The sequence below is a fragment of the Nannobrachium achirus genome (genome assembly GCF_963921795.1).
Source record: "Nannobrachium achirus genome assembly, chromosome: 12".
NCBI classification, from domain to species: Eukaryota; Metazoa; Chordata; class Actinopteri; order Myctophiformes; family Myctophidae; genus Nannobrachium; species Nannobrachium achirus.
Window position 1 is genome coordinate 26,815,694 of NC_137832.1, and position 26,490 is coordinate 26,842,183.

At 42.0% G+C, this 26,490-nt stretch overlaps 1 protein-coding gene across 1 annotated transcript in view; it reads left to right on the forward strand.

Annotated features, from left to right (window-relative positions):
• Positions 1 to 8,831, forward strand: part of galnt9 (polypeptide N-acetylgalactosaminyltransferase 9) — a gene marked incomplete at both ends in the record, with an annotated part of 136,804 nt that extends 127,973 nt beyond the window's left edge. The window contains 2 exons of the mRNA XM_080738364.1: positions 7,974 to 8,141; positions 8,685 to 8,831. Of these exons, the coding sequence (XP_080594490.1) occupies positions 7,974 to 8,141; positions 8,685 to 8,831 (315 nt within the window). The remainder of the gene's footprint in view (positions 1 to 7,973; positions 8,142 to 8,684) is intronic.
• Between the last annotated feature and the right edge of the window lie 17,659 nt (positions 8,832 to 26,490).

Consider the following 26,490-nt stretch of genomic DNA (forward strand, 5'->3'; position numbering starts at 1 on the left):
TGAGAAGAGACAGAAAGCCCTCCCCTTCCTGATTACTGGAACACCTCAAATGGAGATGACATGCATTTACAGTATGCATCAACCCCAGTCTATCACACAATGTCACAAGTGCAGTATCCTTGTGTAGCCTGGCCATCAGTCCTCTATAGTCAGCCTGAACACTCAAGTTAGTTTAGTGGTTAGCAGACCACTGTGTATGTGGCATGTACCATACCAAAAAAGGACCAGGTTAGTGCCACTTTTGCCAGATGGAAAAACTAAAAATGGCAGCATAGTAAGAGATAGTTAGTATTTTCGAGCTGAGCCGGTATAAATCTGCACATGCAATTACGTTTTGGATTATCGGTGAGATGTAATTTTGTGCACAGGTAGAAATGCCGGCGAGTTGTGCGATAATTCATTCTTCCTGCTCTTCTGGTCTCATTTGTATGTTTTAATCTACTCCCCTGCTTAGAGCACCTTGGAAGGTTCATTAGACCGTGTCCAATAGGTTGTAGTTGTAGCCTGAAGGTTCGTAGTGATCTAGAGGATGGAAGATTGCCAGTTCAAATCGCCCCAGCAGGAAAATAAGAAAAGGAGGAATCTACAAGACCTCCCTGGTGTGAATTAGAATGAATAATGCTCTCCCCTCCCTGAGCAACAATGATGTGCCTCGCAGGGGCTTTTGAGTGTTGCACTTTCATTCATGCTGCCCCTGTAGAGTTGCACAGTTGCCAACATAGAGCATTGATTCTCAACCTTTTTCATTTTAACTGGGGAACCCCTCCCTGACGAGCACTCTGTTGAGGCATTGCATTTTGTATAACACGGTTCAGTTGTGAAAATAGCAGATCTACATGCGAGGCGTGGTAGATCGGCTATTTTCAAAAATATTTGACACTTTTGCCAATGTTTAATTTGTCATTTTAGAGGTATTAAAAAGTCCTTAAATTGTCACTTTATAAATATGCAGATACCCTCTATACACTTAAACTTTATTTTGGTTTGTTCACTGTTGAGTGAGAAAACAATGTTACACATTAAGGTAATCATCTGGGGACCCCCCAAAATAATTTTGGTCCCGACCCACAGGTTGAGAACCACTGACATAGAGAGTCAGTGGTTGCATGCTGCCAACGCTGGGCAACTGTAATGAATGAGAAGCGGGACATTGCTGATTGATAAGACTTCCTTGAATGAAGAACCCATAATAAAAAGAAAATATACTGTAGATAAGAAAATATAGCTGCATTGCAGCAATGGACCAGGTTCCACTGAATGACAAGGAATGGATAATGGATAAATAAATGACCCTAGATTAATTGTTTGATATGTCCTGGTGCACAAGCATCCAGACAAAGTGGAATCAGGACTTAGACTTTCAGTGCTTAATTCAGTTCATTTTTTATTTATAATTATTAATCTCCCTACGAACCAATCGGGGGTAAAAATATGTTTTATTAGTGCTGTCAAACGATAACATTTTTAATCAGGATTAATGCCGGGTTTTTCAGAGTTAATCACACGTATAATCGCAAATAAGTCTACATTTTTTTTATCTGTTCACAATGTACCTTAGAGGGATATTTCTTCTTATCAACATGGGAGTGAAAAATATGCTTGCTTAATGCAAAAGAATGTGTATTTATTGGAAATCAATTAACAGCCCAAAAATAATGACAAACTGCATTAGCGTAAAATCAGGCTGCAGCAAATGGATATTAATGACCATAGCCTCCCTGTTACATTCCAATCTACTATAGCATTTAGCATCCTTTTGAAAGTAGAAGACATTATTTGGTAAATATAGTTCTTAATGTGTTGTGGGGTGGTACAGTAATGGTACTGTAATATCTACTGTACAATGGAAATCCACAACACATACTGTACAGTACCAGCAGAACATATTATGAAGCATGCTCACAGACGTAGAGAGATGTGCCCTTAACTACATGTAGACCAAATGGCTAAAATAAATAAATGTTATTAGATTAATTAATCGCAATTAACATATAATAATGTAGTTACACAGCAGTGTTATAGTTATACAGTAGTGTGTTTATTGCCATTAATCTAGTTTTTATTTGTTCATGTTTTATGTTGCCTGCATTCTGTTTCTTTTTTTGCCCTTGCACATGCAAAGGGACTTTGGGATTGAGTGTTTCTGCTATTTGTTGGTCAACAAAAGTTGAAATGGACATATTTTCAGCAAAATATCAATGTATCACCACTGGACATTGTAGATAGGTTTACTATCATGTTTCTGGTAACCCTCTACACCAATTTTGTATTTTCTTTTTGGTAAAATTCTTAAAAGTGGATTGTCTATAATTTAATCATTCTTTGACCAATTTCTATCTTTTCTCAAACAATCTTTTTTTTTGTGCTAAATTCACATTTCTATAGGACGAATGGGGTGTCAGGGCTGAGCCTTGAATTTGAGTGTTCATTTCAGCCTCTATTAGGCCAGTAGCCTGGACTATCTTTGTGCCAAAATGGACAACATGTTACCAATGTAAGGATGAGTTACTGGACAGAATACAGGAGATTCATGATGATAATACTAGCGATGCCAGGCAGCAGATATAATATGTTTCCCTGCGTCGCAGTGGGAAGGTATTGGTGCTAAGCTGCGCACACCAGAGCAAAAGGGATGTGCATGTGTGGGCGGAAAAGATGGCAAGGGAAAGGAGAGGAGGGGGGGTGTATTTATTTGTGGATATTTTAGTTAGTGTGCAAGAGCTTGCCAAAGTCAGCATGCAAACGTTATTCATCATGGCTGATTTTTCTCATCCTCTTCTTAGGATTGTGAGTGACATATTTATTGTCAGCACCGGGGGAGTATAAATCAACTGTCCTCCAGTCACCTCCTTTCTTCTCCATCTATGAGAGCTCAGTGGGGTCTCCGTAATGTAAAGCTGCACCGACTCTTAACACTCTGCCTTCTGCAGTGGGGAACAAAAAAAGCCAAACCAAGATGAACTTTGTGCCATTGTAATATTAAAGTACAAAGACGAGGGGCATTACCTGCACGGACACAATTCAATTATGTCGAGACCAAGCCAATTTTGCATTCCTAGCAGCATCCCTTTTCGTGCATGAAAAGTAGTAATTGCATGGAATGAATCTTTATTGTGCTTCAGACGAATGAGGCGCTCTCTTTGTCGTGTGGGAGCTCCCAGTAGAAATCTAAATCATGGTGAATGTATCGCCTTTGTCCTGAAGGCTAATGCGCTACACAGAAAGGCAGAAATTAGGTGCAAGCTCTCATGCACAAAACATACTTGCACTGTCACAGCATATATGAATAAATAAACATATGTGCTCTCTTAGCAGGAGGAATCTCAGCCATGTATGATGTTTATTACCATGTATAGCAACATTGGACTTCCCTAGCAACTCTTACCCTCTCGGGTCTCTTACGTTTCTTAAAGGTTCTACACCATGCATTTAAAAATAATTTACATCATATTGTGTCCCAAAAAACTGTGCTATTGAGCCCCACCCTCATCCCAGCTCCTCCCCGCCTCCTGCTCAGTCCTGCGCACCCCTCCTCAACCCCCACTCAGCGAAGCACTAGCAGTAGGTCGCTTGGGAGCAAATCAGACAGCCTGTTCTGAGACCTGCTTACACAGATCTGCCCATAAACTGAGAAAGACACAATGGTCAGAAATAGGACTTTGTGAGGATAGAAGGTGCTGGTTGGACACCAACAAAAATACATAAAAACAGGAACATTTTAAATTCATGTTAACACATGGTGTTTCTATGACCTCATGCACACCAGGTCAGAATTTGTCCATATTCTGACAACAATATCTGTTTTTTCTTTTTTTTTTTCGCACGGAAAATCAGACCCTGTGTACAAAGGCCTTTAGGGCATACATGCCTTATCTAAAGAGTGACTCAATACCGTGCCATTGGTTCATGGTGGAGCAAGGCGCTAGGGAGAAAGAGAGAGAAGCCCAGAGATTACTGCCAGGGCAAAGATCTTTACAAATATGATGATGGAGGTTGCCTGTTGATTCCACAGTAGTTCAGAAACTCTCACATCCAGAAAGACAGGATGTCAGTTGTCTTCTGCATCCTGCCAGTTCGCTTTAAAAGGAGAGTGGTCTCACCCTAAACTAGAAGAAATGTGCTCCTCGGGGGCATAGGTCTCCCCCAGGCCAGGTAGTAGAAGTCAATCTTAGCTAATCAGAATGAAATATGACAAATCTGCCTAGATGACATGATTATATAATAATAATGTGTACCGATTTGCGTGATGTTTGAACAAAATAGGAAGAGATTGACAGATCCATCTTGATCAAATGACTATAGAGTGATGTTTGAACAAAATGTGTAGTAATATCCAGAAATGTATTTAACAAAAATCGTCATCCTGGTGCAGGCATATCTGCTCTGGCGTCCAGGGAGCTGCATGTTTCAGATTAGCTGTACACAGACAGACGGATGAACACATACCGTAGGAGACATACACTTGCTCACTCGCGCTTACGCACACACACACACGCACACACACGCACACGCACACACACACACACACACGCACACGCACACGCACACGCACGCACGCACGCACGCACGCACGCACGCACGCACACACACGCACACACAAAAACACTCTCAGACACAACACAGGAACAGACGGACAGGGGCAAAATCTTAGTCTCAGCCACGAATTCCAACTGGCAGAGATAATAAAAAGATGAGAGTTGTTCATAAAGCAACAGTGACTGTTTACCACTGTGCAAATTCAGTTAGCTGTTTATCCACCTTGATTCCTGTCACTGTGAAAATGTGACTGTGGCATAACGCTGTTATGGTAACAGGCTATTTGTCGTACACAGCTGTTGCTACTTAACACGTAGGAGGAATTCTACCTTGAGACTATTCCAGCCCAATGCACAAACACTGCATCACATACAATACCCCATCAAGTTACCGCTCCATTAACAAGGTAATTAGGAAACTTGTGATTAAGTTGACCCCCAGAAAGTGTCTCTGAAACTTTTTTACGATGCCAGGAAGGCAATGGAGCGTCTAATGGCTCTGCAGAAGGAACAGGTTAATTGGCTCGGTAGAGTCATTTCCTCGTGTTAATTATTTGTTATGGTCCCATTTTCCAACATATTAGCATGTAAAGAGGCTCCCAGACTGAACCGTGAACAGGTATTAGTAGGGGATTATATGGGGGTGTTTTCCCTGTATACACCACATAAATCTGCTTATATATCTATATCTAGCCCAGAAAGCCTCGTCAGTTCAAGGCGGGCATTGAGAACCTTGTGGTTGGGTTCCCATGTGACGTAGTCTGGTACAGAAACCAGGTTTCTATGATTAGAAGTGGTATACTAGTCATTACTCTACGACTGCTGATCAAGTAAGCTTGAAATGGCACAAGGGTCAGAGTCGCCAGAGAGAAGGATGTCATTGTGAACTTTCACCAGGGCAGACTCTGTGCTGTGTGGAGCTTTTAAAACCAGACAGAACTTTTTTGAGGATGTTGAATGAAGTACCAAAGAAAAAGAAAAACTCTAGGCAAGTATGGTAGATAAAAATAAAGATAAAAATGAAAATTCTTGAAAAGAAAACGCTCCAATGAAACTAAAGTGTAATAAGCTAGCAACTAGAGAAATAAATCACAGTTCAAGGCTGTCGTGGTCCATCTCATGTCCTATTCAATCAGTTTAAAAAATGGACTGTAGCACTTGAGCAAATAGAATATTGAATGAGAGCCTTCATTCTCAGTTATTTGTTCAAATGTACTTTTTTTTCCCCAGCATTAGAATTTTGGCAAGCACCCTCCAAACACTCAGTGGCAGCCTTCTGTTGTTGCCATATGAATGCTATTCATCATAATAATTTGGTGCAATTGAAAATGATTTCTATAATCTCTCTTGACCTTCATCAAGGCCCAAATGATTAAAAAAAACACACATGGAACACAAATCACATTCAGCAGTCTCCAGCAGCACTGGGGGTTTTAAATGTCCGCTCAGTGTGTAATTGATTTGTTTTAGTTTCTTAAGGGCAGAACTTTGCATTAAACAGTGTTACTACAGGGGGTCCTCCAAATCTTTGTGTGATAGAAACATTTTTTTTATATTAACCACGTCCATTTTCGGAATTCAGAGAACTTTAGCCAAAAATAGCCGATCTACAAGCTCACAAGGCGTTGTGAGCTTTGGTGTAGAGGGGAAAAAGAGCAGACCAAGTACAGAGTGAAAGGTCAAGTTTAGTAAGTATTGACCGTTCAAGAATCCAAAATACACTGATTATTGTGCTGTCAAAAGATGAAACTATTATGGAATTTATTAACAGTTTGTGGGGGTCCCTGCCTCATCTCTCTCTCAACTAAGGGGTCCTTGGCCTAAAAACGTTAAAGTTGCTTTAAACCCCTATATGCTCTTTTCTACCGCTGAAAGCTTGTTTGGTTTCTCTGTGCCTTATGCAAAACAAAAGAGGCACACATAATAACACTAATCGTTACAATAACACAGAATGTAGTGACAGCACATTGCAGAGAGGTTTTTTTACATGCTGAAATTGATTGATGTGAGTGTGAGGGCTAATGCTACAGTATATAATTATGTCTCAAAGCTCCAAACGCCTTGTTTGCGTCGTGATTCTCGCTGTAAAGTGTTCATTTCACTGAGTGTGTTCAAATGGAACCAAATGGACCCTAAATGAACGCCGGGGATTTTACTGTGTGGACAGCTGGGAGCAGGGCCCACATTGAGGATAATGTGAAATCTATAAAAAGCTAATTTTCCATCTTGTTTTCCATTTCTTTTCCTCCACATCAAACCATTCGAGAATCCAAAGCATGTTTACGCTTTATTGAAATGCTCAGCGCTGCCATGCATTGAGCTCTGACACATACACAGTACGTCAGCTTAAGAGCTGTCTGGGTGCAGAGGTGTTCAGTTACAGTGCATTGATCCTTCAAATTCCCTGCATTATACAGATACCTGCCTTTGGCTTTTATGGATTATTGCGTGAGTGTGTACAGTGCAGTATGTCTGTGCATGCATATGAATGCTTCTCTTTTGGCATTTGTGCTTATACTGTGTGTGTGTGTGTGTGTGTGTGTGTGTGTGTGTGTGTGTGTGTGTGTGTGTGTGTGTGTGTGTGTGTGTGTGTGTGTGTGTGTGTGTGTGTGTGTGTGTGTGTGTGTGTGTGTGTGTGTGCGCGCGCGCGCACAACCCCATCACCACCTCCATTCCCCATCTTTGGCATCTCATTTTTCAGAGAGGATCACTGCCATGAATAATAGATGTTATCTCTACTGTATCCTTACGTAATAGATACACATAGCCTTTCATGTACAGGATTAAACGGTGAGGGATCAAGTTGTAGTTGGGGGGGGGTCTGTAGCATTAATAAGCTATACACATTCGTTTTACGTGCCGTACGTGCTCCGTGCAACGGTATTCTAGAAAGTGTAATATGATAAAAGTCAGCAGCAAAATGGCATGGCGGCGCATTCAGTTTCCGCATTGAATTACCGAGGAATACAATTCCAACTGGGGCTCCCCTGTGATGCTGCAGCCACACTGACACATTGTCTAGAGTTGAGGCCATCCTCTCTAAAGTTACACACATTATAGAATAGAAACACTATTATCCACATTTGCCCTGCAGGACCGAATCACGGCGTATTCCGTTTGCTAATTCCCTTTTGGCTTTCCCACTGTTTGTTTGAGTGGACTAATTAAGTGTCCTTTTAAGAAGGAAAGTATTGGATTTTTGAGCATGCTATTGTTGTTGTGATTGAACAAGAACTGGATACATGCCAGTGTGCTGGTGTGAAACGCTGGAGTGCGTTAAATTTGAAAGTACAGATGCAGGAAGTGCTGACTGTAGCTCAGTACAGTAGCAACCATAATGGAAACTCTCAAATATTGTTAATATACTTTTACACTAGCCAACGTTTATGTGAAATTGATAAAGCCTGTGCCTTATTAATTTAACTTTTGTTTTTTCAGCTGGCCCGCTACTCCACCGAGGGACTCCTTCAGCTAGGACCCCTGGGGTCGACCACCTTTCTGCCCGACACAAAATGTCTAGTCGATGACGGCAGAGGGCGCATGCCCAGCCTGAAAAAATGTGATGCTATTTCACGGGTTTCCCAGAGGCTCTGGGACTTCACACAGGTAAAACAAACATATAGCCTGACAGACTGACCAAGAGACTGACTGTCCAAACTGAAGGACTTGCCTTATACTATTTCTGAGGTTGCAGCCCAGAAAGAAAGATAGAAAGAAAGAATCAGAATAATGGCATTTGGATTTAAACAATTAAAGGCTGAATTGAGAAACTGGCACATGCATTGTGGCATTTGTCTTCATTGAATGATAAGAGCCACGTACTGTACTGTAAAAGCAAGCCTGAGCATTCAAGGTGTATGGTGAGAATAAGAGCAGTTTTATTTTAATGTATCCATCTGCTGTTGCTTAAAGTGCTTATGTAAATCCAATGATCTTACATCAGCAACCTTATCTCTCTTGCATGTTCATTCTGGGGGCCCAGGGAATTGTCTTAATTGGCAATAATGGCTTGGATTTCATGCACTCATTCTGTTTAGTTGTAATGCTGATGATCAAGGTGTTTGAAGTTATTCTACAGAAAGACCCATCATCTTAAGTCACTAAGGATGGAATGTAAAATGTTAATCATTGATTCTGGCTTTGTTGCAGAATGGTCCGATCATTAGCCGGGATACTGGCCGGTGCCTGGAAGTAGAGATGTCCAAAGATGCCAACTTTGGCCTCCGATTGGTGGTTCAGAGGTGCTCTGGTCAGAAGTGGATGATTCGAAACTGGATCAAGCACCCCAGACACTGAGAACAACACCAATAGACTTTGACAGAGAGTTCCAGTTTGAGTCACGGTTTGGATGGTTAGACTTTGGACGCATCAGAGTGTGATTCTGAGGATCTATAGTTTCTGGCTTGAAGCTCAGATCACTCACTTCACGCCACAGACTGCGGTGCACAACAGAGACTCCCTCACCTTCGTGGTTCAGAGAGGTTTCAAGCAGTCTTAAAGATGGCTGTGATGAATTATTATGTTCTGAATTCTACTGTGCACTCCCAGAGACCATACCATACTGCACTGTTTGAAACTTAATCCATTTCTTAGGCCCAGCTACAAATACAGTATGTACAGAAACAAAGGAACAAGACACCCCGAGTGCATAGCCTGCCCAAAAGTGGTTTGGAGAACTCTTACCAAACGGAGACTGCGTTTCTGATGTAAAACCAATTAAACTGTTCGTTGCAGAAGATGAAGAAATTGAGTGGATTTTCTCTTTTCTTTTTTTGAGGCATCTGAGCAAATAATTAAAAAAAAGATGATATTGCAATCAGTTGCCACATCAGCGTTTAATTACTTCAGCCTGTGATTTCAAAAATGACTTTGGACATTTCTTTGCTACCCTGACTGGAGACTTAATGGGTTTCAAAGAGGCTGCTTATGGTCTGAACAGGACGTGATTCGCCTGCACTCACACAGAACCACCACAGCTCTTTATTGGTTTCTTTTAAACTGTATTGCTCGCTGCGAACGGGAGCAAACATGTGCCTTTTTACTTCCATCTCTCTGCTTTCATCTGACCAGGGGAATGTTCAGTCCCAAACAAGCATGTACAAAATGATTTCAAAAGTGATTAATATATGAAATATGATGTATAAAACAGTCTAATGATAGTAATATATTGTAAAAAGCTGAGAATTGGTATTTGTCCTGAAGACAATTAAGATAATAAAACCGTTTTTATGATGATAAGCCCCGTGTTTCTCTTTCACTCATGTGTAACCTGCTCTTCCAAAACTCCGATGTCAATGAAACTCCTTTGGAGATAAAGACATATCTGTGTCAACATGTTTGGTTTTATTTTTATTTATTTTAAATAATAATAAAATATGTTCTCATCCAATTTGGATGAGAACGTGCACTGTATCTATCTATCTAGTAGATAATAAAAATAAGGCTGTAAACAGCAAGCAAGCTTTGGAAAATGTATTTTTCTCATCACTCTTCACTTGGATTCCAACAAGGTGTGGGAGGCCAATTAAAAAAATGTACAGTTTTCGGGGTGCCCGCTGGCCTACTGGTCCAGGTGCATACCACTTAGGCATTGCCACATTATAGATAGATGGATGCCTGGTGGCGTCGCCCGTTCGATTCCGGTTCCGGACGACTGTATACTATCCAAAAATAGAAGATATTCAAGTTCACTTGGTGCCGCGCTATGAGTTTGTATCTGCTATTTTTTAATAGCCAAATAAATGTAAAATGACACAGATGCTTTCTGCTTTTCTTATGGATTCCTATGAGGAGGGTGTAGAGAGACTGTTAATTATAAACATCGTGAGCTCCTTAGTTGTTATTTGTTTTGTAACATCCAATTGATTCTGGTAGAGCAGGCCACAATCGTGTCTACCATAACAAAATCACTTGCACCCTTAGCCATGTGTACATAAAATCTATCCACACTCTTTAGTTACTTTTGTGAAATCCAGTTACTAACAACAGAGGTACAAATTACTCCCCTTTTGTTGCCGACTGCTCTTACAGCCTCCTCTTGCACTCCTACAGACTCCGCGCCCTGCTGCTGTCTAATTGTGCCAACGCACACACAGGACAACCCGCCTTCACAAAGCCATTGAAAGCTTTCCGTTTTACTACAGTCAGCAGGAAACAAAGTGTTCACAGCTCATGAAGCTGAATAGATTTCTTTTCCCCACGCCTCCCGATTGTTGAAAGAGCTTGATATGGCTCACATCAGGGTTATATTATATAGACAACAAGGTTGTATTAATGTTTACTTAGACATCCTGTAAGTGTAAGGGACAGTGCTGACATCATGCTTTTTATTTTTCTTCCTATCGCCAAAATAAGCCTGGGTTTCCGAGGCTAGTACATAGCTAACTTACAAGCCTCCAACTATCACACAATAAGCTGGACAACAGTAGGTACCGGTACCAATAGACAGACATGCTGATGTCATAGTACTGATGTCATGCAAGTCATGCAAATACTTGCAGACTGGTCTGCAAGTATTCTAACAATGGATACCTGGTCTGTTGTGGGATGGGACTGTTGCAGGCAGCAATGCCATCCACCTGCAGGCTGTGGGAACAGTTATTTACTTCTTTACACCGCTCTGCACAGGCACTCACTTAGCTAAAGCCTTGCTCAGGCGCATCTCACAGGGCTCGAGCCAGATCTTAATGCCACGCTTGCCTTTTCAACTTGTATTCAATGTTTGTAATGGAAACATTGCTTTGTTTTCAATTCTGCTTACAATGTGACAACACATGCCTCCCAGGTCTATTTCAGACATGTCTATTGGACTGTGCTGCAGATGGAAAAAGGATGCTAAAGGGGTACCCAATACGTTAAAAAGTGACGACAAGGAGTAACTGACCAAGCGTCCATATGTAAGTTGGGCGTGTCAGTGTGTTGGCTGCGGAGGGGCCCACTTTAATATGATTTCCAGCTGGTTTACCCTGCTGAAAGATTGCCTCATGCCCGCATACACGTCATCATTATCCTTTGCCTTTAATCATTTTATATAAACCATGCCTCATCTCTGTGTCCTCTAAACGAAGAGAATCTCAGCCCTCCGTTGGTAATATCTTACTCTTGCTCTCAGACACGGTTTATAAACACAGCACCAGAGCAATATGTCTCATCACAGCACCAGGGTCTCACCAGACTGACCAGAGTAAAAGTCCTAAACAGGAAGTTATTATTCTATCAATCTGAGATTTCCCCTACACTTACACTGAGACAGAATGATGATGATACCAACCTTATAGGTGCTGTAAGGGATATTCTTATTTAAAAGAAAACTTTTATTAAAAAGCTGGGGAGTGTTTGTTCAGTAACAGTGGTCTCGTCTCTCCAGTATTGCTGCCATGTTAGGGGGGCAGGAGATACGAATCTCGTTAAAACTATATGTATTCTATATTAAAGGATAATTCCGGTCTAGAAGAGATTTTTTTTTTTCCCTTTTTTTGTCTATTTGTCACACCAAACGTGGCCCAAACACCGGTCAGGGGTCTGCCATCAGATCAGAATAGCCACACCAATCCACACCAAATGTGGACACTGTACAGGAGCCTGCAATGACAATAGTCACACCAGGACACCAGTGTGGCATTGGTGATTTAATGTTTGGGTGGACAGTCATTTACTGACGTCACGCGCACATCGCTTAATTTTAAACAACCAATCTACAGGAGTTAACAGGTCAATTGGTATGCACACAGGCTCGTCTCTTTGTTAAATCACCCTGCTGTGACACTACAGCGTCTGTGAACGTTGTCGAGGTGTGAACTTGGGGGTTGATTTACTTCGATGCGTGTCCATGCGCGTGCTCCTGCTGAAAAAAGATTTGGGGACAGCGTATGCGCGTGTGACACGACCAATGCAACACTGCAGGACCCCCCACGGGGCCCCTGGGGCAACAGACACAATGTTCCAATGTCTCCAGTCTGCACCAGACTTGGCACAAACACTTTTCAGGGGTCACCCAGGGGCCACCGGGGACCACAGGAGAGAATCATTTCACACATACTGTATAGCGCACATAAGGCAGTGTTACAGTAGTATTTAACAAATTATACATTACACATTGTATTTTATTTATCCACCTGTTTCCGCGAGAATTTACTGTAGCATTATCTGTAGGACACTTCCGGTTAACAGCAGACATACCGTACAAGTACACGTCGCGTCTTAGATGCAACCGTTGTGAGCTTGTAGATCACACTCGGCTGCGGCGCCGGAAGCTGCCGCACACCTTCTGCGCAATGCACGATGGGATGTTGGAAAGTTGTGGATAGTTTAATACAGTATGCGTCAATGTGAGAGTAAAATAATGTATGTATAAGATCTGAAAGTATCTTGAGGCAAATTAAATAAAAGTATTTCTGAGAAAAATACATACAAATACACTTAAATACTGCCCATCTCTGTATAACCATCACTTATAATTTTTTACTTCTTTATCCTGTATGACTTCTTCTACCCCAACCTGAAAATGTATTTTCTGTTTACTATAGAGTGCGACTGCGAGAGAGAAGTCATGTTACTGAACAAACGTAATTGCTCAGTTTATAAAGCTACAGTATTTAACACTTATTTTAACACACACAATGTATTTTTATTTATATTTTTTTATTACATTTTTTAGAATAGATGCAGCAGGGAACAGTTTCTAGGAACGTGCCTACAATTCTGGTATCTGTTTGTTAAGAGATGCAGCTCATGGTTGTGATGCTGTGTGATGCTGATGATGGTGCTGACTGGTGCAGATGGCAGCCAGCAGAGATGTGGATGTTGCCCCCCTCAGCAGAACTGCTATAGTGGTTTCATTTATACCCACTGGATACCCAATGCATGCATACGCGTGTTCATATAGCACGTGTTCACCCACTGTATACTGTCTGTATGTGTTTCACAAACCTGTGGTTGGATTAGCATTTTTGTGCACCTGAGCATCAAACAAAGGCTATTGTGCCCCTCCATTGGGGATAGATAGACAGGAAAGGTCAGTGTGCATTACAGGCTTTGTGTGTGTCTGTGTGTGTGTGTGTGTGTGCGTGCGTGTGCGTGTGCGTGTGTGTGTGTGTGTGTGTGTGTGTGTGTGTGTGTGCGTGCGTGCGTGCCTGCGTACGTACGTGCGTGCGTGCGGTGTGTGTGTGAGTGCGTGCGTGCGGATGACAGAGTGAAGTGATGTGAGTGATGGTTCCAGTGTTTGATGGGTGGATAGGTTGGGGGTGCAGGGTGGGCGGGAGGGGTATCGGTGGCATAAAGGGGGAGGGGTGACGCCTCATGGACAAGGACACGCGTATCCTTCTCTCAGGCATGCGACCCAGGGTACTTTCTCATTGTCATGCTGACAATGGTATTTTTAAGCCTGGGTCTCGGCCAAGAGGGAGAGGTGACTTCATTATTCCGACAGCTGCAGAGAGAGGGAGAGGGAGAGGGAGAGGGAGAGGGAGAGGGAGAGGGAGGGAGAGGGAGAGGGAGAGGGAGAGGGAGAGGGAGAGGGAGGGGGAGGGGGAGAGGGAGGGAGAGGGAGAGGGAGAGGGAGAGGGAGAGGGAGAGGGAGAGGGAGAGGGATAGGGACAGGGAGAGGGAGAGGGAGAGGGAGAGGGGAGGGGGAGAGAGAGAGAGAGAGAGAGAGAGAGAGAGAGAGGGAGGGGGGGAGAGATACAGTATAGTGGACAGTGGGTGTGAGGGAGTGGTTGGGGTTGAGATAGAGATTCATCAGAAAAGTGTTACGGAATGCATTTCCTTCACGGTACGAGTGAAAGATGGTACGGTGTGAGGTGGTGGAGGGCTGCGTGCGACAACAGAATCTGACAGGACTGGGTTTTCAGAGCAAGCTGATACGAATGCCACATTTTACATGTAGACCGTATATCAGTTCTTTCAGCACCGCAATATGTAAGGATGAGAGAGTGAGAAGGGGGATGTCTGAGTTGTTCTTCTGTAGAATACACTGTCAGCAATTACTGGAATGTGTTGGCAAAGCAGAGAAGTAGAGAGAGAGAGAGACACACACACACACATACACACGCACATACACACACACGCACGCACGCACGCACGCACGCACGCACGCACGCACGCACGCACGCACGCACGCACGCACACACACACACACACACACACACACACACACACCTGAACAGATGTCCAGCTCAATAAGAGAAAAAGTGTGAACATTTTAATGAGCAAAGTTTGATAGGGCCAAATGCAGACTCAAGAACGTAGTGATTAGTGACTGCAATGTGTCAAAAAAAGAAATAAAAATAAAAAGGATTCTCATGTGTGCATCCTCCCTCCACATAAGGCAGAGCTGGAGGCTATGGTTATGTCTTTCTGTCATGAAGAAAAGACACTGCCTAGAGCACTTTTTCTGCTGGAAATGAAAAATGGGATTGAGCAATGCATGCGCATTTTAAATAACAACATTGCTTAAACAATTTAATGGCTATAATTGGTATTCTAGCCAATACTTTTGCATTTCTTTCTGTGGCCTTGTCGAATAACAAGAGGAGTTACTTTTTAAGGCAGAAGAGGAGGAAGGTGCTGGTGGTAGTTGGGTGTGGGTTCATGATCGCGGTATGAGGCATATTACAACCTCTGTCTGAATAAAGCTCATTTTAACTTAGGCTTTCTTCAGGCTAACCTCACGCTTTCCACACGTTGGAAAGCCTGGTTTTCGTAATCGTTCCAAACAGCTTAATGTGATCTGGTCTTTGTCTAGCTTCGCATAGCCAGACACTCTGGCTATGCAAGGCTAGTCTTAGCCACGTGTTCTCCCCAGCTAAATTTAGTATTCGGTTATACTCAAAACTGGTAAAAGAAAACAAAGCCTATCCTTATTACCTCCCCCTGACCTTTCTATTGTGTTTTACGGATGTTTTTTTAATGCTATCTTCTGCATAGTGTTTATTTGTCTGTCTTTCAATGTTATATGAGTAAAAAAAAAGGTCTTCAATTGAAACAAGCCATAGGCTTTTTTTGGTGTAATATTTTAGTCATGAAACTGTACCTTTTCCTATATGCAAACTTCTAATAACGTTTTCAATCAATCAATCAATCAATCAATCAATCAATCAATCAATCAATCAATCAATACAGTACTGTATATCCGGGTTGGGCGTCGTAATGTTATTGTACATGAATGCCGCGTTGAGTAACCTGGTCTCGCTAGTTAGAATAAAACAGTAGGATACACTTCCATTTATAGTCATTTTTATTGAATTTTAAAGATGAGCTAACCTGCAGCGCTGGTTTATGGGTAGGCCCTAAAATGATGACACCTCTGGTCAAGGGGAATCATTCTGAAGGATCACAGGCACTCTTTACATCCGCCTGGTGACATGTTAAAGCAGGGACATGCTGGGCTCCTGATTCAGCCCAGGAAAATGAGTTGGAGAGGCCCTCATTGCGCGCTATAGAGAGAGATCTCTTTCTGTAGCCCTTGTATGATGAAGCAGGGCTTTGCTTTGCGAAAAAAATTACAAATTTGAAACTTGGAGATACAAGGTTTCTGCCCGACAGTGACGATTTACTTTGTTGGCCGCCCAGCCCCCAAAATGGAACGAAGGCCGACATTTTATTTTTAATTTTTTCCTAATTGCCGGCCTGGACTGGCCGAGAATGAACCGGCCGTTCGGGAGTTGTCCCGCTTTTCCCAATGGCCAGCATGTCCCTGTGTTAAAGTTCGCTGTAGACCGGATCAGAAAACTGCTAAATGAGTTGATACCAGTCTGCGTCATTATGATTCATAAGCTAATATACAGCAGCCCTCATCGATCCTACAGTATGCACATTTCTCAAAAAAGTTAAACTTTACTGTATTCTCAACTTTTGAAAATGTTCTGCTCAGCGTCGGACAAAAGAACGTGTCACCTTTTGGTAATTTCTCTCATGTTTAATGAAAAACGCCCTATTACCGCTGCCACTCCTTAAATGTGTTTGCAAAGATCCTTCCCCTCTGATATCTTAAAATATTGAAATCTAAATTAATTGGGATTTTTTTCATCATTTTAATTTGAGCCACAGATTAAAGTAAAGTCTGCTCATGTTCATGAACTGCATATTACTGCAGGACTTTTACCAGAGCGTTGAATGGATAATTTCTTCATGTATTAATGTCAGGCGGTTTATGGATCGGCTGAGATAAAAATGTTCATTTTTGCATCTAATATTTCACCTCTTTTACAGTCTTCATCTGAGCCAGCCTACATTATTCACACTATTCAAGGCTCACATAATAGGAAATACGTCTCCCTGACACAGTCCTTTCTGACATACTGAATAGAATGTGTCTAGCAAGTGTTCAAATAAAATCAGAACTGCGTGAGTTGATGATAAATGTTCATATCTCTCCATTACCTTGAGCTTTATAATGTCTGATTTATTCTCTGAGTCCATTGTATACAGCGTTGTGTACCAAAAATGACAGTTCTACCACTTTTTGTGGTCACATGTTCAGATACTGGATTCTGATTGGCTTAAAACAGTGGTAAATCAGTCAACAACCTTGACCCCTCCCACTGTTGTGTTGCAGTTGATTGTAACTAAATAACCTTGCAAGTTACAACTGTTTTCTTTCATTTATATGGTAGAAGTGGTAGAAAAGCAATTTACCATTCGAGGGTCGCCCCCTGCCACAACCCTGAAACAGTGGTAAATCAGCCAACAACCCACTCCCTCTCATGGTAAAATGGCTTACATCTACAAGTTCACCAAATATTGCAAGCTTGTAGATCGCTATCTTTGGCGCAGGACACTGTCGCATGACTAATTGAGCATTACGTGCAGCTTACCAACATGCAGCTTGGTAAGCTTAATGTTCAGCTTATTGATTTGGCATCCCTTCATCACCCCGTTCTCCTCCCAACCTAATGCCTTCCACTCAGAATAAGAATTAGCTTTATTGCCACATCACAGGTTTACAGGTGTTAAACAGTGGGTGAAATTCGTTTTTGTGCAAGCTCCATCGTTTTTTGTTATTTCCATAAGAGCGTGAGCATAGCAGCAGATGTATACTGTACGTGCAGTGCTCAGTAAAGCACTCAAGTAAATTTACTTTGATTTTTGATTTTTTGATTTTTTATTTGCACAATAAAAAAAACAATACATGGTTAACATTATTAAAATGCATAGATATAGGTGCAGGCGAGAAAGGAAGCCCATATAGGGCATATACAAGGTTCTCACCTATAATAATAAACAAAGAATAAGTTAAAATATATAATTCAAACAATTGAGTACTGTACTTAAGTTTCTGAGAATGTGTACTTTACTTGAGTATTAGGTTTCTTTGATACTTATTAATTACACTTACTCAAATGCATTTCCAATACAAATATTTGTACTATTACTCAAGTACATTTCTAGGAAAGCTGAAAAGTACTGAGTACTTTTAGGTTGTCTGTTTGTTTGTTTTACGGGTGTGAGTATGCAGTGGAGTGTGTGTCAGTGTGTGTATGGGTTTAGCTCAGTGTATGTGTGGGATTGTGTGTGAGTTAGGGTGAGTGTTCACTTACAGGTGCTGACAGTTTCCTGATTGCTGGCTGCCAATCACCACAGCTTCCAGTGATTGGTCGAAGAGGACTGAAGAAGACTATTTAACACCTGTGAACACCTGTGTCCTCTGGCAGCAGTTGCAGTAGTGCTGATCACACCACGCTCTGTAGGTTTTTCTTTACTTGGGCAGTACATCAGTACAGCCTTTTTCCTCACGTGTGTTATTAGTAGCCTACCTTTACTAGAAGGATAAACCCCTTGAGATGCATCGTCTAATTTTTTAGGGGGTCCTTAGCACAAATGAACAAGTCATACAATACAACAAAAAGCATATCCATGCAGACAGACAAGAGCTCTCCCAAAGCTAGCCATTCTCACCGCCTGATGTCTGCATGTTTGACAGGAAGTCTAGTATCCAGTCGCACATGCTTGGGAGTAGCCCTATCCATGGGTTTCCAACGCCCCATAGTGCATTGCGCAGACGTTGTACCGAGCTTCCGGCGCCGCAGCCGAGTGTGATTTACAAGCTCACAACGGGCTGCATCTGCGACGCGACGTGAGCTTGTATGTCTGCTGTTAAACCGGAAGTGTGGTCCAAATAATCTCCAGTAAACTCCCGCGGAAACAGGTGGATAGGTCTCTCTCTTGTGTCAAGTTTTGCTGGGACAATGGCGTTGAATGCTAGGCTGTAGTCCACGAACAACATACGTACATACTATTATTTGTCCTTCAGCCGCTTGTTATCCATGTGCAAGAGGATGTGTGGAAAGCCATGGCAATAGTGTCATCAGTGGATCTGTTTTGACAGTATGCGAACTGCCACAGATTCAGTGAGGCAGGTAGCGTGGAGCAGATGTATTCCCTCACCAGCTTCTCAAAGCATTTTCTGACTATTGGGGTGAGAGCGACAGGTCTCCAGTCATTCCAGGCATGTCAATCTGTCCTTTTTGGGGATAGTCACAATGGATCCTGCAGAGACCAAGTCTGGGAGAGGGAGAGGTTGAAGATGTCAGTAAAAACCCATGCCAGTTGGTCTGTGCCTGCTTTTAGGACCTGGCCTGGAATCCCATCAGGTCCCTCCGCCTTCTGGATGTTGACTTGTTTGAAGGCTGTGTGCACATCGACCTCCGAGATGCTTATAGGGCTGATCTCCTCTGCTGGTACTGCCGCTGGCTGGTTGATGTAGTGTAGGTGCTGTCCTCCGTTGCTGATGGCCCAGCTTGGCTGCCCAGGTGGAGCTGGTCTCGAACCGGCCGTAGTAGATGTTCAGTTCATTGGGGAGAGAGGTAGGCTGGTTCACTTTGCTTTGTCGTCCGTCAAGGTGTGTACCACCTGCCATGTTAAATTGGTCTTCCATCTTTGCAGTGAAGGCCTTCTTTGCCTTCCTGATGGCGCTGTTTAGGGCCATGCCATCTACTTCTTCTTCTAAAAACCTCTACTCACAATTGGGGGTTTGACTTAATCACATCACCCCAAATGCATATGGCTAAAGAAGCTTGCCCACTGACCTTCCTGTTACTTTTTTATTCCATCCAATTCTCATTTCATCTAACTAAATTTCACAAATCTCTGTGTGCGACTGTGCGTGCTTGTATTTCTGTACAGTATGTCTGTATTTTATGTACTGTATTTCGAGTCCAACCGATCAACTTCAAACTGAACACATGCATCGCAGAGGGGAAATCTTTTTCGAACGCACATCATTTCGACAACGGAGCGTCGGCAGGTATAGCTACTCACTCCATGGATGTTAGGCTTAGGTTTGGTTGTCGATAAGATGACTTGTAGAAATAGCGACACACTCCCATCACAGGGTTCAGGGCTGCACGGTCAGACTAACCGACTTCACACTCTGTGTGTGAGGAAATAATAAACCAGCTGTTGCTTTTTTTCTTGATTTCTGCAAGACATATGGTGCCCGCCTAAGTTTGAAGAATATTGAACTACTGTAACAATTGAGTCTGTATGTCTGCTGTACATCATTTGTCTTCCTGGTAATTTCTGGTATTGGTGCTGTAACATAGCCTACAGTACAGACACTTTTTATGAGATGTACAGTACAGTAAGGTTTACTGAGACAATGTATTAGGCCTCACATTTACCGAAAAGGGCTATCATTATTGCTGAACAAAATGATCTATTTGACGTGTTCCTCCATGTATATGACAGCGTGCTGCATACTGTAGGCTACGTTAAAAGGAATAGGAGAGGTAATAAAAAGGTAGGGCTTATATTGTTTATAGTCTTATAGATATAATAATTGACTGTAATGTGAATCATGAATAAGTAAAATATTGCACCTTTGAAAGTAATCTGTCTGAGACCGCACATCTACAAAATATATGAGCCACCAGATGAATGGTAAAAGTAGGTCTAGACATTATTCACTGTTTCATTACTTTGGGCAGTACAATGGTTAAATCTGGTACATTATATTGGACTAATGTTTCACGTATTGAAAGACCATGCTGTCGTCGGTTGGCTAGGCTGCAATATTAGCGGCTATAGTGGCACAACATCCAATAAACTTCAGCTTGTGGCTTATGTCTTTGTGTTTCTGCCAGCTCTCTTTCAGGTGCTGTGGCAACATTTCCTAATCAACAATTATTGCTTTATTCTATCAATACCACATAGGCCGGGGCAATGGAGATTTCAATTGGTTCGGCCGTACAAGCTGACGGGACGAGAGATTGAAGAGCGCTAGGTACGTGCCTGAACAGCTTGTGGATCTTATAATGAGATCTCCAGAGATGAACAGCGCACTAGCTCCAAGACACAATTAGGCCCTGCGTTTCTCTACCTCCAAGACAGAACTGTGTGGAAGCAGCACTCTTTGCTGCTGCCTCTGCTTCTGCTACACGTGTGTGTGTGTGTGTGTGTGTGTGTGTGTGTGTGTGTCTGTCTGTGTGTGTGTGTGTGTGTGTGTGTGTGTGTGCACGTGCGTGCGTGTGTGCGTGTGTTTGCGCACGCGTGCACAAGTGCGTGCATGTGTGTCAGACAAAGAGTTTGTGTGTGTGCATGGCTGTGCATAGGCCTACGACCCTGCATGGAGGGCATGATATTTGAACAGTGCAAAGAATATTAAAGAATGGTCAGTTGTTTGTTTTTGGCTGGAATGCAACGGAGGGGACAGCCCTCTAAACCAGGGGTATTCAACGTTTTCAGGCCAAGGACCCCTTAGTTGAGAGAGAGATGAAGCAGGGACCCCCACAACCTTTTCATAGATTCCATATAGTTTAATCATTTGACAGCACAATCATCAGTGTATTTTGGATTCATGTCAATTTGTGTTTTCAGATATTTAACCACTTGAACTGTCAATACTTAATAAACCTGACCTTTCACTCTGTACTTAGTCTGCTCTTTTTCCCCTCTACACCAAACCTCATTGCCCAAAATAGCCGATCTACAAGCTCACAACGCCTCGCAGTGCGAGGCGCTGTGAGCTTGTAGATCTGCTATTTTTGGCTACAGTTCTCAGAATATGGACACTAGGGTTAAGTTGTTAATATAAAAAAGGAGAAAAAAAGCTATCACACAAAGATTTGGAGGACCCCCTGTAGTAACTCTGAGGACCCCCTAGGGGTCCCGGACCCCCTGTTGAAGACCCCTGCTCTAAACACAATTGCTTCTGACTGACTGACTATTTTCTCTATTCTCTATTTGAATGTTGAGAGCTGGCACAAAGATTAATTTCACTCACACTTTCATGTTGTAACTGTGAAAATAATATTTGTTTCATTGACTGATTGATTGATTGATTGACTGATTGATTGATTGATTGGGTTTAGAAGGGAATAGAAGGGAAATGCTGACTTCAGGTTACATTACATGTGTATAGCCCACTAAACACACACACACACACACACACACACACACACACACACACACACACACACACACACACACACACACACACACACACACACACACACCTAGAGGACCTAGAGGGCTGCTTTATGTTAATGTTGCTCCATCAAGGTCAGCCAGTCTTCTCACTGCTTCCCTGCAAATCTCTGTTCTCTCTGCATCGCAGACAGTGATGACTTTACAGTATGGTGCCTTTTCCCAGAACAGACCAGTGACTTCAGGGAGAATGTACTTCCCCATAGAAGGCTTTTGCATTTGAGGTTCACTCCAGTAAGGCCTCCCTCAGCCCTTAAAGAGGTGGTGCCATAGTTTTGAACTTTTTCTGTTTTGTATGTGTCTATGAAGTTAACATTACTCTAATAGACCACGGGTTGGGGTTATAATGTGCAAATTTGCCTTCCCTGTGTATCCGGCCCAACTGAAGAAGGTGCCCCAAGTCTTTTGTGTCTTTATGTTTTCAGATGAGTTTGTTTGCATTTGGTTTAGCTTATTTTGTTTGTGTTGTCCATGTCCACCCTGACATCAACACATCTTCTGGGTTAGAGTTTTTCTTGTTTCTTTCTTTTTTTGTTCTTTGATTGATAATCTGATATGTTTTCTAGAATTTCTAATTGCACTCATACAGTACTGTATTATGTCAACATCTGGTGGGTGGATGAAACTTTCTGAACACATTCATGATTTTGAGAGAACACTATAGTGAGAGAAGAGCACTCAAAGTATAGTATGTCAATCGGTTCAAACCATTTTGGTCTGGTACTTGGGTGTAACAAGCCGCACAGCTGAAGCTTTTAGAAATTCTCATGTTTTAGCACGAGTGTCCCTCCTTATTCTGGGTGTTGAACATTCAAAACAGAGCAAATTGTGTACCTTCTTCATCTATGAATTCATTGCTATAATGCTGATTTAGAACATCAGCATGATATCACAATCTCATAACGACTTTCTCCAGTCCAACTAGCACCTCAAGTCTTGTGTAAAAGACAGAGGTGAATATTCAGTAATATAGGCTGAGCTGTCCTAAGGCATTGTAATAAAACATAAAGAATAAATGATATTCAGCTGTCTTCCGCTTTTAATGTGATGGGAACAGATAACTAAGGATGAAGAAATTCATCCAGTCAGCCTATAGTGAAAGGTATTAGGCCTAGTAAGATGTGCTCATTCAATTACAACCATAATGGTCAATTTCCACTACTGGATGGCAATTAAAAGCTGTGATTTAATTATAGCAGTTACAAATTACCTGGTTGCATTCAATGATGGGTGTCTTTGTCGCAATATGGGTGAATATTGATTGGGAAGAGGTGTAATTAAAATGATTTGAGCCATAATATGTATTCTGAAATTAAAGTTTATTGAACATGTTACAACAATAAATGAAATCAGTAATCATCTATCAGACATGAAAGACAAACAAACAAACGCCCTTCAATACCTTTAATCTGCAATTGCTTCAGTAGACATGTGTTTTCTACACAACTTGAATACCTTGAAATGTGCAAAGTTCCTTATATATGGCAAAAATAAAGACTTATAAAGGTAAAATAAAGGTATTCTTTATGGATTTCTTCAAATCACGTTTGTGATTACTGTTCTTCTAACATCGCAGACTAAAGTAGTTTTGATTATCATCTATTTTATTCACATAAATAAACCAATAACCGCTAATAATGCCACTTACTACTTACAGATGAGTTGATGGTGGTGTAAAGATGGAGGCAGCTAATTGAAATGTCACAGACGTCCCTCTGTGCCATACAGCGCTGCCTGGCTACCCTCCAGGCCTCTAATAACACGGTTGAATGGAATCAATCTCAGCATACCGTGATCTGGTAATGGGATGATCATACATCTGGGTGTGCAATGGGCTGTAGTGGAGGCAACTCAGTGCAGTTTGTCTAGGTGGTACTGTATGTCCTATGTCATAACTCTAGGCCACATTAGAAATAGGAGGGTCAAGAGTCAGTTCACTGTTTGTTTTTACGAGAAACCACTAAAAGGTAAAGGTTTCTGGCCTGCCCACCCTCTTTATCTCCTTTATGCAGCAGATAGCATGGAATTATGATGAAAATACTTGGAATTATTTGATTCAGCTGGTACAAGAGTCCAGGTGGGTATGCTAGATACTCTAAGCACTGCTACACGTACCATCATTGGGCTTTTAAAGGGCTTCATTTATTCTTTGTCGTACTACCACATCAACAATTACACGTTTACGTACATTTATGACATTCTTTCAAATGTGTGATTTTTGTCAAAGTCATCATCATGGGGCAATATATACCGTAGATTTGCCCAAGTTGCTTTTGTATGTTAAATGTACTAGTGTGAGACCTGCAGTTACTGTAACTTGAGAGCTCAGTGAACTGTTTTTATTTCTTTCATTAGCTATTTATCAGGGAAAGGTTTTGCTGAGGACACGCTCCTTTTCATCAACACCCTCCCACACAGTGACACTGCTTTTTGTAGGATAAAAGCCAAACAGTCTTCTAATGTTGGCCACTGTGTATAGGTCCTATCCATGTGAGGACTTGCTTAAGAAAAGTAGTAGCAGTGAATAATAGTATTGAGATACAGGAAGCCAAGAGTAGCGAGGGGATAGCAAAGCAGCACATGGTGCCAGCTGGAATTGAACCAGAGACACTATATTGGGCAGAATAACAACAATATATAATTTGAAAGGTAAGATTAAGCTTACCTTGGATGCCATGCAGTCCCAGATCAAATGACTAGCAGGCAATAAGAGCAAATTGACAGCAAATTGTCCACAGATACAGAGATTCGGTGCGTCCTCTACCGACTCGAGTCACACTCATGGACACTCATCTGCAACACACACGCCAAGTTTTAGGTTGAATGGTTGGACGGTGACTGTGTTATGCCTGGCACAGGCACATTTACACACACACAGACAGACAGATAGGAACGCACGTGCACACACACAGGTTTTGTGAATTTATATATACATGTAGATTACTGTCATTTAATAACTCAAATTTGCCAGGACCTGAGAATCGGAGACCGAAATCATCTTCATTTTATAAGCTGAGGAAGTTGAACCTATACCTCAGAAAATGCTGATGCAGTTTTACTCAGCTGTGATTGAGTCTGTCCTCTCCACCACCATAACAGTGTGGTTGGCACTGCGAGGACACACTGGCTGCAGCGCACCATCAGCTTTGCAGAAAGGATTATTGAACCAAAACGGCCTTGACTCCAATATCTCTTCACTACCAGACCCAGGAAGCGGGCAGGGAAGATCATTGCCTACGCCTCACATCATACCCACCACATATTTGAACTCCACCTCTCCGAAAGGCGCCTCAGAGCACTCTACACCAGAACTTCCAGACACAGAAATAGCTTCTTCCCACGCGCCATCACTCTAACAAATAACCAACCCTCCCATATGACTGTTATTGCATTGCATATATCCTCAGAGAATGCCTTTCAATCAAAGACCCACACTGCCATGTATGTACACAATACACATATCTTATATTTCGTTTATAGTATATCTATTAGGGTTATATCTACAGTAGCATGCACCAACTCACTTTGTATGATGGAACTGTTTACTGTAGGCTCTTGAGGGTAAATCGACTTGCTGTCATTGCTGCCTTTTGAAGTACAATGTGAATGTGTAAAAAGCATGTTTGAGCATAAACCCAATTCTGATTCAAAGATATTTGAGTTTGTTTCACATTAGTTTTTTTCCCAACCCAGGATCTTTTACCTGCCTGCTCACCCTGAAATGAGGTCCCCTCTTTTGTGATCTTCCCTGAGGTTCTTTTATTTTCCCACCAAGGCTATTTCTTGTGAGTATTTCCTTGCCAGATTGAGGTCTAAGAAGGTGTGTTTTGTTTCCTTTGTAAAGCCTTCAGAGACTGTAACAGTGATTAAGAGCTATACACATGAATTGGAGTTTAGCGGAAAGCTTCTAACAATCTAAGATGGAACAGCTTTATCCTTCAATGAGAGATGCATCAATAACTGAAGTGGTGTTTGATGTTGAAAGTGACACTCTGGTTTCTCCCTTCTGAAATCTCTGCAGAATATCATGTTGTGGTCATGCATTATATTGCTGAGGTGGGTCTTATTAAGGCTTTGCAGTGCCACTTTACAACACCATCTTTGATAGGGTATTGATCTGACCTATGGGTTGTTTTCATTTTGTATTCAAGTACACCGTAGGTCTTTCCTTGATGCGAGGCCATGCAATGTGTTAACTTATCTTTCCTTATCCATCTCTGAATACAAATGAGTATGCCTTTTATCTATCCAACTAATCACCCACATCTATTCAGACACAAGTAGCTGCTGATGTCCTTGATGCAGCTACTAAAACTGCAGTGTAAATAAAGGGACATCTGCACCACAAACAATGAGTGGTCTGCAGTACAGCCTCTTCGAAAGGACATTCAATATGCACTTGAAAATTAAGAATACTTTTTCAGAAGTTCTTGCTGCAATAGAGTCATACTAAGGAGCAGTGGTGGTAAGTAGATACTGTACTGTAATGTACTTACAGTAAGTAAAAATGTTTAGGTACTTTTACTTTACTTGA